We start from the raw sequence: 17,448 nt of genomic DNA on the forward strand, positions 1-17,448 counted from the left end.
AACTACATTTATATTAATACCATACTAATTGTTTTAGAGAGCTTAGTAATAAAATAAGGCATTTAGCCATCGCCATTAAAGGCGCTAATAACTTATTCTATTATCACCAAGTGTGAGATGTAATAATCTTTATAATATGAAGTTGGAGACAAAAATCTTGAATTCCGTATAGTGATAATTAGATATTGGTTATTTGACTGAATTATAAGTGTTCGTAAAATATGGAAAGAAATATTGTAAAAAAACTTTGGAATGCAAAATATACCAAACAAGCTACATCTGTTTGAAAAAATTAATATGTTACTGCCATTTGAATTATCATTACTTATGAATGTACAGGGAGATTTATTATAGATGTATAGCTCATTTGCTGTCAATTAATATATAGTGCCCTATTCAAAAATCAATGGTTTTAGAAATAATATACAATGTACGTTAATATAGTAAGAACGCGTTTTGGAATTCGGATTACTATATATTAATTATTGTTTACTATCTGTCCCTGCAGATTTTGTATTGACAGAAGTTATTGGCCCATCAAATTCTAACAGTAAAATAAATTAATGTAACATGTTTCAAAGTGTATACTTTATGTTTGGTACAAATGAGCTATACATTCACCTCTTCAAAGCCTTTAAACCTATAACCAATCATCATGTATAAGCCCATAATTTCTAATCGAAAAATTCTCAAGTAAAAAATACACCCAAGTCATCCACAATAATTCTTTTTAAAATGTCAATTGATTTAGAAAATAATTTATGAAATTAACATAATGATTAAATCACAGAACCTACCTAGACACACATTTCAGCACTACCAGATCACTAATCAAAAACATCTATCGATGTAGAAATAGACTTCAAAGTACAGTAAAAAGATAAAGACATGAAAAATATACCTAATATACCAAATTTAATTTCATTTAATATGGTATTGCATTACTGATAACATTAATAAAAACAAATTTATGTAATATATCAATTTTTGGTAGAATTTGTATGAATTAGGTCACCGAACCTAGCAGTGTTACCCTCATACATTAACACCATTCTGTGGTGCAACATTAATAATAATACCACCAGCTAATCCATCTCTGAATCCATTATTAACTGTTATTGTTATCCCTCCTTCTGTACTCTGACTTATATTGTCCTCTCGGACTATATCAGCGTCCTCCGAAGCTACCATAATAGGTGCCACCATGCCATTACCCACTGGTACAGTTGGCGCCTTGGAACCTTTAATATAATGTGTTGGATAATGTTTCTTCAGGTCTCTCATTAATCTAAATTTCATGTTGCAGACTGTACAGCTAAAAAAGAGGAATGTTACAATAATGGTGATATCTATCTAGTATGTCATATTTGTATATTATGGCAACACTAAGACAGTGTTATAAATATTAATGTCATAATAATACTTTTTTTTATTATAACAAAGTATTTTTTTAATGCATACATACTGGTAAATGTTCTGACCGACGTGCATACGCATATGTTTTACTGCGTCATTGCTCTGAGTAAAGGCGCGGTCACAGTACTTGCATTGGTAGGGCTTCTCACCAGTGTGAGTGCGCTGGTGTCTCTTCAAGTGATCTTTACATGTAAACCTGTAAAAGTGCAACATTAAAAAAAAGTCTCTTTTAGTAAACATTTAAAAATTTAGACACAAATGGTGAGTTTTAATCTAAATTTAATAAATAACCAAAAACTGATAGCGAAGCTAACTTTATTTGCAAATATCGTAAATTTAGAGTTTTATGATATGGGTAAGTTGTGAATAATCCACTAACATAAAATCTTTACTTAATAAAGAATTTAGACAAGTTGTTGTTGTTATAAACAACATTTTAAGCATAGGTATTAAATAATTTTTTTGAAAAACACTTTTTTTTAATTCACTGGAAGACTACCAGCTGTCAATAAAAAATTCTCGTTTATTTCAAAAAAGATTCTGACCAAAATGCCAATTAACAAAATTCAAAGCTAAAGGGAAACATTAAAATGTAATAAAATTAAACTTTATTACTGTTTTAAACTGCTTTTTGGCTTTCTCTGAAAGCAGATTGACCAAAATCCTGCTACAATTACCCAGACTGCATCCAATCAATATAAAATGAAAAAATCTAAAAACATATTTTCAACATCATCATCAAGTCTGGCGATAACCAACCATTGCAAAGCTTAAGCTTCCCCTAAAGATGGCCACTTTAATCGCTTGTTCTGCCCATATTCAACAAGCTATAAGTCATGGGTAAAAAAAAAACATATTCTAAATATTAATTATTCAAGTATAGTTTAAACCAACCTCTTGCCACAAGTTTCACAAGCAAACGCTTTGATATCAAGATGGATGAATTTATGTTTCTTAAGGGAGTTTGGCTTTGTAAAGCTTGCTCCACATTCGTCACATTTATGTGGATGCGCACCCGTATGCGTCACAATATGGCTCATCATCTGCCCTTTAACATGAATTAAATTACTTGATTAGTTCCCCCACAAATAAAACACTAGGTAATAATTTCAAATTAAAGATTCTATATTTAAATTAGAATTATATCCCTATTTTCATCTTTAGTTACGTCCCTTATTGAAGTCAATGTGAGCCTTTCACCTGTTCAAAAAATAAGTTCTTAAGAATTAAGATCAGGCGAGACAAACTTTACCGCAAAAATGTTTTTAATTAATATAAAATTACATATCATAACACTGAAATAGCCAGGAGACTTAAGTATTATTCTTAAGAAGGAATAAGTGAAATGCGACATTCACTGAGATCCTATTGTAAAAGTACATACATTACTCATAAAAAAATTAACTAACTCTATGAAATTCAGTATTAAGTATATATCATTATTTACACTACTGGTATTTTTATTCTGTATATCACGCCTGGAAGACCATTTATGTTTTTGTGTAGACAAAATACACTTTCACATACATCTAACAAACAGACACTATTTATATTACTTTTTTAAAGACACTTTACTCAAGAAAAAACAACTAATATTATCACAGATTAAATAGGTTATCTAGACTAAAGCAAATTCTGATGCAAAATTAGCAGTGTCGCTTGGTTGCGTAGACCAGCCTGCTAAAAAAATACAGGACTTGGCAACACAATACTAAAGCTCAAATTTAGCTAGTTTAGTGTTGGATTATTATAGAATTGGCTTTAATATCGAAAAAATCAAACAGAAAATACTTCTTTCAAGTGAACTGCGCCAGGCCAATGACTTAAAAGTACAGAGAATATCAGAACAAATAGAGCACAATAAAATTAAAAATAGAACTAATACCTTTAGTACTAAACATTTTTGGACAAAAAGTACAAGCAAAAGGTTTGACACCGGAATGTCTGATCATGTGTTGGCGTAAATTGGAATTATTAGTAAAGCTTTTGCCACATTGAGAACACAAGTATGGAGCTTCCTTTGTATGAACTCTGAGATGATCCTTCAAACTACATAACTGAAAGAAACCTGAAAACAACCATCACTTTAGATATAAAGATTAAATTAAACTATATTATTACTTTATAAATTTTCGTTACTATGAATATACATGTTATGGTTTATAGTAAAACATAGTTCATTTGTCAGCAAAAAACTTTAGGCATTTACACATATTTCCAAACAACCTGCATAAAACTTTGTGACAAGGAAATAACTTCTGGCAGTATAGTCTACAGAGACAGATAATAAATTCTAATCCAAATTTAGAAAATAATTATTCTTACTATATTATTGTTATTTATTATTTGTGGAACTTTGATTTTGGATGAGGTGTATCATACATAGACAGCATTTGAGCTACACCTTTAAAACTTTTACACATGTAACCAATCACCCTATAGAATGACTGATTTATTCCATATTCAGTAGAAAATATATTAGTGTTAGTAATTTTTTATACACCATTAGAAATACCATAGAATAGTTAATGATATTTATATATCTCAGCATTATCAGTTGAGCTTGTTTTTGCCGTTAACCCACTAGGTCTATGGCACAAATAGCTAGCATGGAGGTGAAACCCTCATAGTGTTTACATAAATATACCAACATTTGAATAAAGATGATTTCATATGGAATAATATCAAATACAACATAATAATAAAACTTTGATGATACCTTTATTGCAATATGAGCAAACATGTGATTTAATTTTATCATGTCTCTTTGAGTGCTCCAGTAATTGGTCTTGTCTTGTATAGCTTTTTGGACACTGTGTGCATACGAATGGTCTATTCATTGAATGCAATTTGAGATGTCTTTTTAACAGTGGTTTCATTGAAAAATCTTTTCCACAGTAATCACATTCATACCGAAGGTTATCCTCCTTTTTGATATAATTTCTATGTTTTCTTCTATGTGCAATGAGAGATCTTTCCTTACTAAATGATTGTTCACATTCATTACATTTATATTTATCTGCTTGTATTTTTGTATCTGAGATATGTGTTTCTCTTAATACATTGTCTATATTGTCAGTAAAATCTGCCTCTAACTTAACCTCAGGTACTGGTTTTATAAAAGAAGTTTCATCATGTGTTGATAAATGATTTAAAAATCTTTTGTGACTTGTATAATGTTTTTTGCACTTGTCACATTCATAGGAATGATTTTCTGGAATATTTTCAATTTTTGGAAGTAAAGAGTTTAATGGATAAATCTCAGTTTCCTCATAACTAGATTCTATATTAGTTGATTCATCAGAAGCTGGTTCTTCATCTTTTATTTCTTCCTTGAGTGTTCTTTCAAGGAAAATCATCTTTTTCAGAGTTTCTTCTGATTTTAATGAGTTAGATCGGAAAGTTAAAAGAATTTGTAGAATATTAACACAGTCACTGCAGACGTTTTGTGGCATGCCATCATTTTTCATAACCTGTCACAATAATAATAAGAGATTAATTAACTTTAGTTTTCATAACATTCTTATTCTTTATGTAGTATTTTTTAAATCTTACCTGACATGGTGTCACCATTGCTAGAACATCAGCCAACATCATATTATAGTTATCTTCCAGTTTTATAGGCCCAAATAAATAAATAAGTTTATCATTATTTTTCATACAAGTTCGACATGTTGTTTCCATGTCCACCATTTTTAAACCTTCAGCTGTTCCTTATAATGAAAACTGCAGTCTATTTGTCTACGAAATTATTATATCTATTTTCTAGTATTTATGTTAAAAGCCATTCCCAATTTTAAATAGTACCAAATCATATCGGATCCATATCTGTAAACAACAGTTGATATACATTTTTTTAAAAAAAGGCAAGTGCAATGTAAAAAAACCTATGCATGTTTATACATATTAAAAAATGAACAATACAATAAACTTCACTTTGACAAATCATAATTGCAGAGATGCAAGTAGGTCCGTAAAACTTAACAAACAATTGCAGACTATTATTGCGAATTAGTCCTTATACTCCGACATGAAAATGTTACTGGTAATTTTAGCGAGTAATAATCAATCTTTTGAACTTACTACGGTCTTCAAACTTAAATAAAATTCGTAAAATATAATGTAGCGTACGAACAATGAAGTCTATGTATTGAACTAAAAGAAACGAAAACAAACATCAAATTATTATAAATCTTACAGATCTCGAAGCAAATCAGAAATATGAAACTTCGTTGTCAAGTAACAATTGTCAATGTCACTTAATGATTTTAAACTAAGTTCTCGATAAATCACATTAGTTCAATTATATTAGTGTTTTTATTCTAACGTACGAAATTATAATATATATTCTAACTTTAGTCTGAATAACTTTAAATAGAACAGACACATTGATTGATCAAAAAGAGTCTTTTTTCGTGAAATGTAGCGTTTATTGACATGCACGGTGTAAATGTCAATACCATCTGACTGTTACGTGAAGTTAGCTATAAACACTAAGAAAAATTGAGGTGAAAAGTTATTTTTATAAACTTCCTGTCTTACCTACTTTGTTTTCAGTTAAAGTGATTAAAACTTATTTGCTATGGACGATATAGTTTTTATTGGGGACTGGGTAAAAGATAGGGTTTTAGGATCTGGCAGTTTCGGTACAGTGGTTTTATGGAAGCATAAACATACAGAAGAAAAACTTGCTATAAAAACTTGTAAATGGGGTTCCGAACTAACCGCGAAACATAAAGAAAGATGGACCAAAGAGGTGGAAATGTTGCAATGTTGCAACAATCCTAATATAGTTGGAACGAAAAAACTACCAACGGAATTCATTTTGGGATTGGAGCGCGCCAATCCATCTAAATTGCCGATTCTTTGTATGGAATATTGCAGTGGTGGTGATTTACGTCAAGTTTTGAATAAGCCCGATGCATGTGGAGGTTTGAAGGAAACTCAGGTGCGACAAATACTCGGTGACATTAGAAATGCTATGCATTTCTTACACACCAACAAGATAACACACCGCGATTTAAAACCTGAAAATATTGTACTGCACATTCTTGATACCAGTACTAAACCAGAGGATATTCAAGGCTCGAGAAAAGTTGCTTATAAACTTATTGATCTAGGTTATGCTAAAGAAATAGATTCAAACTCAGTATGTGCTAGTTTTGTTGGTACATTGCAATACCTGGCCCCTGAAATATTTTATAGTAAAACTTATAGTAATTCTGTGGACTTCTGGTCTTTAGGTCTTCTTGCTTTTGAGATAATATGTGGAGTCAGGCCATTCCTTCCATACTTGGCACCAGTCCAATGGATGCCTTATGTCAAGAAAAAAGCTCATGAACACATATGTGTGTTTGAAACATTTCATGAAGACATAGAGTACTCAAATGAAATATTTCCTGAAAACCACATATCAAAACCATTCAAAACACTCATGGAGAAATGGCTACAAGTGGCGCTGGAGTGGGATCCCAAATTGCGAGGTAGGGATGCACCTTCCAAGGTTACATTTAACATACCATCAGAAGAAAAGGAGGCACATAGTAAAGTGGTTATTTTTGATCTCCTAGAAAAAGTATTGGCTACAAAAATTATTAAAGTATTCTCAGTTACAACATTGACCCACTTGGCTTATGAAATTCAAGACACCACAACTGTGGAAATGCTTAAAGCTTGGATCAACAAGGATATTAACTTGCCTGTTGAAGAACAAATAATAATATCATTAACCACATTTGTTGATATTAGTGATGAAGACCTTGTGTCTCAATATTGGAATGATGGTGCTACCACAATGTTATATGTGTATGGAAAGAAAACACTTGTTAATGAAGTTATTGAACCTATAGTGCCAATAACAGTACAGAGATGTCTTGAGCACCCTAAAGCCCTGTACAACTATAAAAACAGCCAAAATCTATATAAGGATGGATTTTACTTTGTATTATCGCAAATGGAAATTTATAATTCTTTAATAAATGGACTTTACGCCAGGGCTGAGTCATTAAAAAATTTAAGCAAACAGCTACTTATTAAACATAACACTGTTGATAAAGCTCTGGGTAAGCTGCAAGCACAAAAAGATATTATTATAAAAATGACTGAGTTAGGAATGAAACATACTGATCATTTGAAAGAAAACAGCATCGGCACTAACTTCCTTGGTGGTTTTGAAAAAATATTCAAAGATATCACCGACAATGCTGAAAAGATTGAGAAATTACTGAGTGCATGGTCCCAGATATCTGTTAGATTGCAATCAGCAGCTAGAAGAAGCAATGAGCCAATTTCTGCAGACCTCAACAACTTTATAACAAAGTATAATTTTCAAATGATCTTCACTAATGCATTGAAGTCATTTAATTCATTCAAAAAAAGTGAGTTTTATTCAGAAAACAAATCAAAAGATAATAAGAGTCAATATTACAATGTTTCTGATATTGTACGTGCATCATATGATTGCCTGAAGCTAAGAAGTAAGATTCTAGTAGAAATCCAAAATCAAGCACTCATGCTCAAGATGAAAGATCTTTGTGTGGAGTTGTCTAAGCTTAGTGATATTATAAAAAATGCAGCTGAAAATACAGATAAACTCTCAGACAGTTTGGCAGTACTGACTGATGACTTATCAAACTGCATGTGGTCCACAATCAGTCTTGTGATAAGAGATGCTGGTGAAATATCAGATCTTCCATACAGTGTTGTATCTTTCCAGAAGAAAGACTTTAAAATTGGGGAGCCGGTGACAAATTTTTCTCTGCCCAAAGTTTTAGAGAATGGTCATCTTAAGTCTCTTATTCAAGAAAGCTTAAAAATAAGAAGAACTCACTTGAGCCTTTGTGAAAAATTGAATGCTCAACAATTGTCCTTACAAAAAGCTACATTTGATTTCAGCTTCTTAAATGAATAAAAGTTGTTTGTTAACGTATGAATCCAAAGAATTTATTAAGTGCCTTAAAGTAGTGTATAAGAAAATATGCATTTTATAATATATTTTACTTAATATTTTTTTATAATAATTGTTTAAAATGTTAATTTCTTCCTTTACAATTATTTTCTAGTCAAATAAAAGTCCAGGATATATTTTTTTTTATTTATTAAAATTAAATGTTTTAAAATTGAAATTATACTGAAATAAAGAAATGAATTAACAAAGAGTGTATTTTTTTAATCAATATATCTAATCCTGTCATTAACATGTAGACCTTGGTAAATATGACATCATATTGTTCAAGAATCATTAACGTTGGCATGTAAATTGAAGTTATGAAATGTAACAGCCAGTAAACTGTTCTAACCATTGTTTAAAGTTACTCATATTTTCTTGCAATTTGTGTAAACTTGACGGTGTATGTAGGTATTCTTCCGGTGCGAATCTTGGGTCAGGGCTACCGCAGACATGGAGCCATATAGCGAATATCGCGTCATCTATTATAGCAACGGTCCTGCGACATAGTCTGGCTGACGTAAGAGAAATGGTTACAAGTGCTGCGATGCTCCCTGTGGTAGTAACCTTTGGCCTCTCTTTCCTTGACGCTATGAAATAACTTTTCAAAAGACTTTCCGCACTTTTATCTAGGTGAACATTTATTCCCGATATTAAATTTATATACGCCATGACGTCATTCATTGCATTAACCTCATCTTTACTCTTTTTGATCGGATTTACAGAGCTATCTAACATAAAATTTGATAAATCATCATAATGTTCCCCGAAATCACCCCGACATACTGTTCCAAAAATACTCGATAAGTTGCCGATATTTATTTTTTTCGACTCTACACATGTCGCCCAAATAGCACATTTAATTTTTATATCACCATTATCTGTAGAAATATCACCGTTTTCTAATATTTTAACAATTTCCGATATCTGTTTCTGGTTGTACAAATACAATGGCGAAGTTAAAACGCAGACGCCTCCAGAACTACCAATGAGCGACAGCTTAACGGAACTGTTCGAGTTGCCTAAGCCTATTGACCTATCGGCAAACATTGCGGCTGAACTCATAAGTTCACCAACATATCTAGACTCATGGCCTGTCACTAAAACATGAATAATGGGCGACCCTAATATATAGTTAGCTTTAACGCTTACTAAACTAAGTAATAAGAATATTTTCACTTGCATGAAACAATGTAAAGGAGCAACTCGTACTCCTATGCTCGAAGCAAGGCAGTATATAAATTTCCAAGAAACTCCCTCGCATACTTCAAAGAGTGCGGAGACGTCTTCGGGACTAGGAAAGGTTAAGGGTGCTGGTAAAGAAACAATTTCTTCTAACGACCAAACGGTTTTCGTTGTCTTCAAAACAACATATAAAACATTGTATATACTTCCAATCTTTAACTTCGATATTAAATCATCGACAATTATATACTTTTTAGAGAAAAGATCGCAGTTTGATAGAAACGTGGCAATAACTTTTTCACCACATCTTCTCAAACCACTGTTTTCGAACAAAATACTTCGGCAGACATAACATTTAGGAGGCGTTTTTGGTATAAAATGTAAAATGACTTCATTACCCACACACTCTTCAGGACATGACCAAACTGTGTGATAAACATAGGAATCCGATTTCGTAATATCCAGAAGTAGACCATTAAAGCACATTATTCGGTCATAATGGCTTTGTCTTCGATAAGATAAGAGCGGAGGGAAACATTTTAATCTCACCGTTACAGCCGCTTGCATCGCTAATATATTTTGCGTATTATCACTATCTATCGATATCATACATGCGTATAATATTTCATTACAAATTTGTTGAAATTGCAAAGGTTCTCGTAATAAAAAGTCCCCTAACTTGGGAAAAATGTTTAGCAAATCCATGACGTCAAGTTCAAGTAATTGTCGTAACGGTGGAAATTTGTTATTAGTTTTGTAAGAGCACAGCGCCAAGAACGAGTCACAGCTATTTTTGATTTCTTCTAAAAAGCGCCTTTTGTCGAGGTAAAGCAACAATTTACAATGCATTTCAATATTGCTCATTTTTTCGAGAGTATCGTCTTTTGTTATGTTTAGGCAAATTATATTTTCCCACCAATATCTTTGCTCAAAGTCTATGTAGATTAAAAATATTCTTTTCATTTTTTTCTTTTATCTTTACAATAGATAAAATATTCACAAATTAGAACGGAAATATTTTTAAGCGAAAATTAATGATAATAAATTTAATAATATTTTTAGATAATCGTTTTTTTATTTTTTAAATGAAATATTAATTCTTTTGTTTTTAGGAAATTTTGTACATTTTTATGTTAAATATTTTGTAGTATATTATTGTTCATATTCATATTTTTTCATGTTTATTAATTATCACTTATTATGTTAGATATTTAAAAAGGGTAACGTGATAATTAATTTTATCATCAGTCCAACATTTTTATCATATAGGAATATAAACATAGATTCATATTTTCGCAAGCAACCGAGCATGTACACTAGGCCTATTGTTAGCATTATGAGTACAGTCCTCCCTATTCGGCATCAATAACAGCAACTTCATAAATTATCCCAACACGACTCCCGACTTGACTTGCTGACTGGAATTTTGTCTTCAATACTATATCGCACGTATAACAGCATCATAAGAAAATATCTCTTTAACACACCTTCTATCACTGCGGGCGCGTCACACTTAGTTCAAATAAACCGTTCAAACAACCCCATGGGGAATCTTACTACCTTTAGAGTATATGTTTCTTCTACAAAATTAACCTCACTAAATAGCTTCACTTTCGTGTTGTACAGTGAGGTACTTTTTTTTCAAATTCATTCTCCTTAACAAGTTATTAGAGTTTTTGCCTACAACAACTATTTAATAACTTCAACTCTCGAATCTGAAATCGGCTAAAACGAAGCGATGTATCTTGAAAAAGATAAAAGACTGATTGGGTTAAAAGCAATAATAAAACCACACAATACTTTTTTTATCCAAATGACAACTGATATTATCGCTAACTAACAAACACATGGAATGTGTTTGTTAGTTTGTTTTCGTATTACATCTCAGAAATGCCTTCGCATACCCAAATTTGCTAGGCTAAAGACAGTTTATAAAGGATTTGCACCGATTTAAAACCCAATGTTGCTCCTTCATCATCTATAATTGCAAAGCCATAGAAACGATTTCACACCATGCCCGCGGCGGTCGCCTACGCAGCTCTGTTTAAGTGAAAAAAACTTTTCTTTTCCTCCCTAGAAAAAATGCACTAGAATTTAGCATGCTTTACTTTTCAACCTCATTACCTAACGCGAGTTACGAAATCCTCCGAGTCCGAAGCTAAAATACGACGATGCCTAATATTCAAGTATAAGTCCTTGTTAAGATCCCACAGCCCCACCGCCGCCGCTTCCTCGTTCAGATCTCGATTAGTCGCGCAAGGTCGACAGCGTGGTGCATCAAACTACCGATTCAGTCACTTACCATCTGCCTTGACATTTAATACGTTCACTCAAAGTGGCTGCCGTGGATCACCCCTGCACCTCGAACCGACCATACAGGTTCCTCTTAGTTTCACCGTTGATCACTAGGTCACGGCTTCTGAGCAGCCCCACAACCACGAGGTTGTAATCATTTCGAGAGGATATTTCATGGTCAGCATCATTTCAGTCGTTGAACGTCCGTTGCTGAACATGGAGATCTCCCATAGATATCCAAAAGGACCGGTCGGAAGCAGTCTGCATCACGACACAGCATGACGCAGTGCTTGCAGGTCCGTTATCTCTGCTCTAGAAACTTAAGTCCCCAGCAGCAATTCTGCGCGCTATGAAGTCTCCCCACTGACACTTCAACTTACAAATCGTGCCAATCAAATAATGAAACCATTTTATAACAACTTATTTTTACAGTTAACACGGTATTATACCTAAGGTTATTGTTCCTAAAACTTAAAACAAACTATAAATACTTAAATCGCATAAGAGGTACAACCGTACCGGTATTTTAAACTGGTCCGGTAATGGTTGGGCTGTACCCATAAAGATCGTACTCAACATCCTTATTTAGATAACGAGAAATGCCGGTAATAAGTTGGAACGATAATCTGCTGGATTTATTACAAGATCGTCACTTTGCAACACTTTGGTCGCCTACACGAGACACAAGTGCGAACCCACGCTATCGACACCGTAACACAAGGTCAACCGATAATTAACCATAGTTGGTATAACTCGTAGCGGAAATACCAAATTCATTATGTAATTCGATTAAGACGTTGGTTTGTTCATTATAATTGCATCCATTTATAAAAAAAAATAAACATGTTTTTTATCATCCATTTATAACGTATAGTAAAACCGTGGTTAGCCCGCTTTTTAGTATACATACTTCTTTTAGGATAATCTGCTCTTCCTTTTACAGATAACACAAAACATGCGCTTATTAACAAAAAAAATGTAACAATAATATGTATGCGTGTGTGAGCTTTATTTAGACTGTATTTTACATTCAATTCAATATTCCCAGATTCAAGATTAACATTTCAACCTTTTTTTGCCTTTCTGTCTGCCTGCTTGATGTTTGTTTGCTAAATAAACATATCTAATGGTTGTGTGGAACAAAAAGCTAGTTTGCGATTGAACCGACGTTTGTACTTCGTTTGCATATTTTATGTGAATCTTCCTGCGCCTTGTATAAAATAAATTAGGAAATAAAAATGATTATTAACATTAAAAAAGATCGATACGATATGTCAGTAATTGATCCAAAGCAATAGGTTAAATGATACAATTTTTTAAAGTGAATAGTTTTTTGTTTATTACATATTCAAAAAGATAGAGACATAATTAAAAATTAAAAAAAATAACGTTTTTGGGACAGATAACAAAATTTAAGAACAAATAATACAACAGCCGAACGACTAATAGAACGTACATCAAATTTACATTCAAAATATCTTTATTCTAGTAGGCATTTACATGCGCATTTGAATCGTCAATTATTTTAAAATTATAAGCAAAAAAAGTAGAAATGTAACAATTTTTCATGTAACAATTTTCATTTACTTTTTAATATCAAACATGTAAATGAGTAAACAGACCAAGTTCCACACATTTCAATCAATTAAAAACTCTTAAAGGCTATAATAATATTTATTTAATAATTTACTTTTAATTTTAAAATTAAAACTAAGAAACGGAAAGTCTTAGATATTTTTTGGAATTATATGCATACACTCACACTAATGAAGGATTTGTTAACTTTTTTATTTTAAATCACATATTTATGACATCTAGCCTATTTAAGGAGAACTGATAAAGTATATATAAAGAAGAGAAAGCCATTGATTTTGAAATTAAAAAAATATATATAATATATAAAGAAATATAACACCCTTGAGTTATCATTATGAAAATCAATGCATATTATGTTTAAAATAAGTAAAAGGTAACGAATCGTACTCTAACCTCTATGAATTTTGTATTTCAAAAATTTATTCATACATTTTAATTAATTTACTAACATATAATTTCTTTTACATCTCTTTATTAGAGAATTTATGATGTTCGTCCCTTGGTATTCATAGCTTCAACGGATTTAAGGTACTAACCTGGAAAGTTTCCGAGGGAGTCCGACGCCGTTACAGTATATACTCCACAGGATTAGCAGGCAACTAAAACTTTATACGGAGTTATTGGTTATAGCTATAAAAGCTGTAAAAGCTTTGGTGAAAGTACAGCTTAATATAATACGGAAAAGCTATTGTTTACTATCTCTCCTGGCAGACTTTTTACAGCCAGAAATTATTGGCCTGTCGAATACTGTTAAAATAAGTAACTTATTTCAAAGTGATAACTTTGACGGTGTAATATCAAGTTTTAAAACTTATAAACAATCACTTTGCATAGCTTAATATACTTACCTATTACTGCAATTAGGTACCAGTTCTTTAAATTAAGAAAAAGAGATTAAAGTGATAATCGACCTACATTGGTGCGTACATACGTAATTACAGGAAGTTGTTACCAACAAATCGGCCCGGGAGTACATCATTACGATCATCTAACACCTACGCAGTATGTCGGAGCCGAGCCCACGCTAACTAGCAAGAGCATTCGCTGACTTGGTGAACTAATAGCAATCAATCGAAAAACGCTGAACGGAAACGCCGAATCCAATATGCTAATCCAATCAAAACGACCTCAGACCGAGCTTTACCGCCTTTTCATTCATTGTCAATGTACGCTCACGCACTTAAGTCATTATTTATGCATACTTTACAATATGGGTATAATAAAAGCTATTTTTTATTTTTAAATAAATTTTTGCAACCAAATCTTATACCAATGTCACGGACATAGATCGAAGAACTGCTCGTTTGAAATGGCAGTGGCCAGGGTACATCTCTGGTGTAACCGATCGAATGTCCATGAGTTACAACCACAAGCCGGTAAACGCGGCGTGGCCTGACCCTAGGTGGACCCACTACAAAGTAAAGCATGAAGTCGTTGAATGCGTGCAGCGCAAGACTTTGTGGTAGGTATGCCTTGCACTGAGCCTTTATCAGCTAATATGATGCACCAAGGCTTTAAAAGATCAATGAGTACAAATCCATGCTCCAGTCCAACTAATCTAACATCACCGTGGAGATTTAATGGAATCAGGCGTTATTTTGGGGAAGTCCATCCTAAGTAAGAAAAGGATCAATATTTAGCCACTGCCACCGTTAAATCTAAGTGATTTAACGGTGGCAGTTGTGTGATTCGCATTGTTTGCCGCATGCGCATTTATCAGCGGGCTGGCAGGCAATGCACTTTGTTGCACGACTACCACTGCATGTGCGGAAGTGGCTAAATATTGATCCTTTTCTTAATCAGCGTGAAGGTCGTACGAGAAATATTTCCAAGGAAAACCATATTGAATCCTGTGACGTTGAAGGGTCATCATGAACTATAGATGTCTCCTTGTGATTTCTGTAATTGGAACATCGCTAGAGCAGTGTCTTCTGTAAAACTGCGAAAATACGTGCTGAATTAAAAATTTTAGAGAAGAAATGGCAAGGGTTTCATTAGTAGTGTGAAGTCATGCTTTTAAAAACCTTCAGTGTCATTTAGAAGAATGCTCCAGAATATCTGGAGGACATCTTAACGATATTATTTTCAAAAAAATAATGAAATTCCTTTCTTTGTGTAATAAAAATTATATATTGATGCACATGATGTTTTTTATACTATTTTTAAAAATTAACATCGAGCCAAATATATAAGCGAGCGTGTGTGCAGATGAAATAAATGAGTATGATGGTGGTAATTTAATTATAAGTTTACAAACCTAGGTAACAGCAAAATAATACGTAACAATAGACTGACAGAAAATAACAAGCCAAAACTGCGTCGCGACACGAACTATCAACATAAAAGTATAAAAAACAAATACAAACATAAAGAGATTTTAAGGGACCCAGTCAGTCGCCAACATTACATATGATTTGCCAACGTGAGAATTCTGGTCCTAATTGTTTCGGCTCTTTTGTACAATGTATTTTTTTGGTAATGGAAGGTGTAACTCGTCGATATATTTTGGAGGTGACAGAGAATTGGAGGTGTTTGCCCAAACCTCGTTATATATATACTATATATACATATATATATACACACACACACACACATATGTGTATATAAATATCCATATTCTCCTACATATATAAAAATCTTCGGCTCAGGCTTTTCTAATATCAGATATTTCATCAGATTGGTACAAAATAAGTAGATGCATTATAAAAAACGACTACAAGTGGAAACCTGCTAATTTGTAGTCAGCGATAACAAACTCAATTACTACTAACATTACGCATCGTGTTTTTATAGGGATGTGGATATTCATCGCTTACTTTGTTTTTGGTTACACTATTTCCTTATAACACGTTATTAATACTCTATATTAGTGATTTACAGCAAATACAAGGACAAAGTTTGTAAATATTTAAGCTGAAATGATTGTCGTGTCACAAGTGCGTATAAATGCCTACTTTTACAAAAACGTCGAGCTCTGCAACCGATGGTAACATCACTGGGATACCGAGTTCTTTTGAATCATCTCTTAGACTCCCACCAAGTGTTGCGGCCTACTAAGTAGTTGTCAGCGCGAGTGTACGCTGCGCGGCCGGTGGGCGGAGTGAGTGTGTTTGGGAGCGCTATTCGGGCGCGTGAGTCGCGGGGCGGCACTCGATGCCGGATCACGACAAGTACCAGTTGCGTCCGCGGGCAGCGCGCAGCCGCGAGCCGCGCGCCCGCCGAGCGCCGCAGCCGCTCAGCAAGTACCGCAGGAAGACCGCCAACGCCCGCGAACGCAGCCGCATGCGCGAGATCAACCGCGCCTTTGAAGCTCTCCGGCAGGCCGTCCCGGCTGCTGCCATCACCGGCACCCCTGTGCCTTGCGAGAAGCTCACAAAAATCACCACCTTGAGACTAGCAATGCGCTACATCACCGCCCTGTCCGACGCCCTCCGTGACCCTAGTCCAGATCACGACATGGAACACAGACCGGAACGCTGGCCATCACCACTCTGCTCCGACCTCTCAGAGTTCTCAACCGAGCAGGAGACGCCGTCCGAATTCGCCGAAGATTCCCTGTCTCCTTTCGACACATTTTTCGCGGAATTCGATTACGTGGACATTGACAGGACATTCGCGTGACAGTGATGTGTTATGCCGGACTCTCTATTAGGTATATAGTAAATTTGCCATATTATTAATTAATATTATTTAATAGTTTATTATATCATTACTTCTTTTATGAGATTTTATTTATTTACATTTTGATAATAAATTGTTACTGTTTAAAAATTTACAGTTATTTATTTAGTACGAAAATCCATAGTTATTAACAAACATAAATCGCAAATTAGAGAAATACTTAATTTAAAAATAAATCAACAGATGAAAATAACATTATCACACGTCAAATGATAGTGATTACCTATATTAAAAGAAAATATTACAAAGTGTATAATGGTATCTTAAAAAAAGATCTTTGAAAAAAAAAATTACCAGAGATATCAGGTTTTGAAGTCCCTTTTGAAGTC

General features: G+C 33.4%; 4 protein-coding genes across 6 annotated transcripts; 2 read left to right on the top strand and 2 right to left on the bottom strand.

Moving 5' to 3' along the window:
• Positions 1 to 311: 311 nt before the first annotated feature.
• Positions 312 to 5,700, bottom strand: LOC137931636 (gastrula zinc finger protein XlCGF57.1-like). Of its 3 annotated transcripts, none has more exons than XM_068775111.1 (7): positions 5,615 to 5,700; positions 4,972 to 5,244; positions 4,136 to 4,889; positions 3,302 to 3,484; positions 2,311 to 2,464; positions 1,466 to 1,612; positions 312 to 1,315 (listed from the first exon to the last, which is right to left on the bottom strand). In XM_068775111.1, the coding sequence occupies exons 2-7, from the start codon at positions 5,107 to 5,109 to the stop codon at positions 1,036 to 1,038; spliced, it is 1,656 nt and encodes a 551-aa protein (XP_068631212.1). In that variant the 5' UTR covers positions 5,110 to 5,244; positions 5,615 to 5,700; the 3' UTR covers positions 312 to 1,035. The 3 variants fall into 3 exon arrangements, with proteins under 3 accessions (XP_068631212.1, XP_068631204.1, XP_068631221.1); XM_068775103.1 differs by lacking the exon at positions 5,615 to 5,700 and adding an exon at positions 5,500 to 5,561; XM_068775120.1 differs by lacking the exon at positions 5,615 to 5,700 and adding an exon at positions 5,500 to 5,561 and having other exon boundaries at positions 1,132 to 1,241.
• Positions 5,701 to 5,913: 213 nt separating this feature from the next.
• Positions 5,914 to 8,390, top strand: IKKbeta (I-kappaB kinase beta). The gene has a single exon (XM_068775077.1). The coding sequence runs from the start codon at positions 5,999 to 6,001 to the stop codon at positions 8,324 to 8,326; it is 2,328 nt and encodes a 775-aa protein (XP_068631178.1). The 5' UTR covers positions 5,914 to 5,998; the 3' UTR covers positions 8,327 to 8,390.
• A 290-nt stretch (positions 8,391 to 8,680) lies between these two features.
• Positions 8,681 to 10,411, bottom strand: LOC137932359 (uncharacterized). The gene has a single exon (XM_068775966.1). The coding sequence runs from the start codon at positions 10,409 to 10,411 to the stop codon at positions 8,681 to 8,683; it is 1,731 nt and encodes a 576-aa protein (XP_068632067.1).
• Positions 10,412 to 16,590: 6,179 nt separating this feature from the next.
• LOC137931690 (helix-loop-helix protein delilah-like) lies at positions 16,591 to 17,229 on the top strand. Its single transcript, XM_068775178.1, has one exon. It carries the CDS (start codon positions 16,592 to 16,594, stop codon positions 17,057 to 17,059), a length of 468 nt encoding a protein of 155 aa, XP_068631279.1. The 5' UTR covers position 16,591; the 3' UTR covers positions 17,060 to 17,229.
• The last annotated feature ends 219 nt before the right edge of the window (positions 17,230 to 17,448 follow it).

This window comes from Battus philenor, unplaced genomic scaffold, assembly GCF_028537555.1.
Source record: "Battus philenor isolate CCGP_79_NKW_IND1 unplaced genomic scaffold, ilBatPhil1.0.hap1 SCAF_11, whole genome shotgun sequence".
Classification (NCBI taxonomy): Eukaryota; Metazoa; Arthropoda; class Insecta; order Lepidoptera; family Papilionidae; genus Battus; species Battus philenor.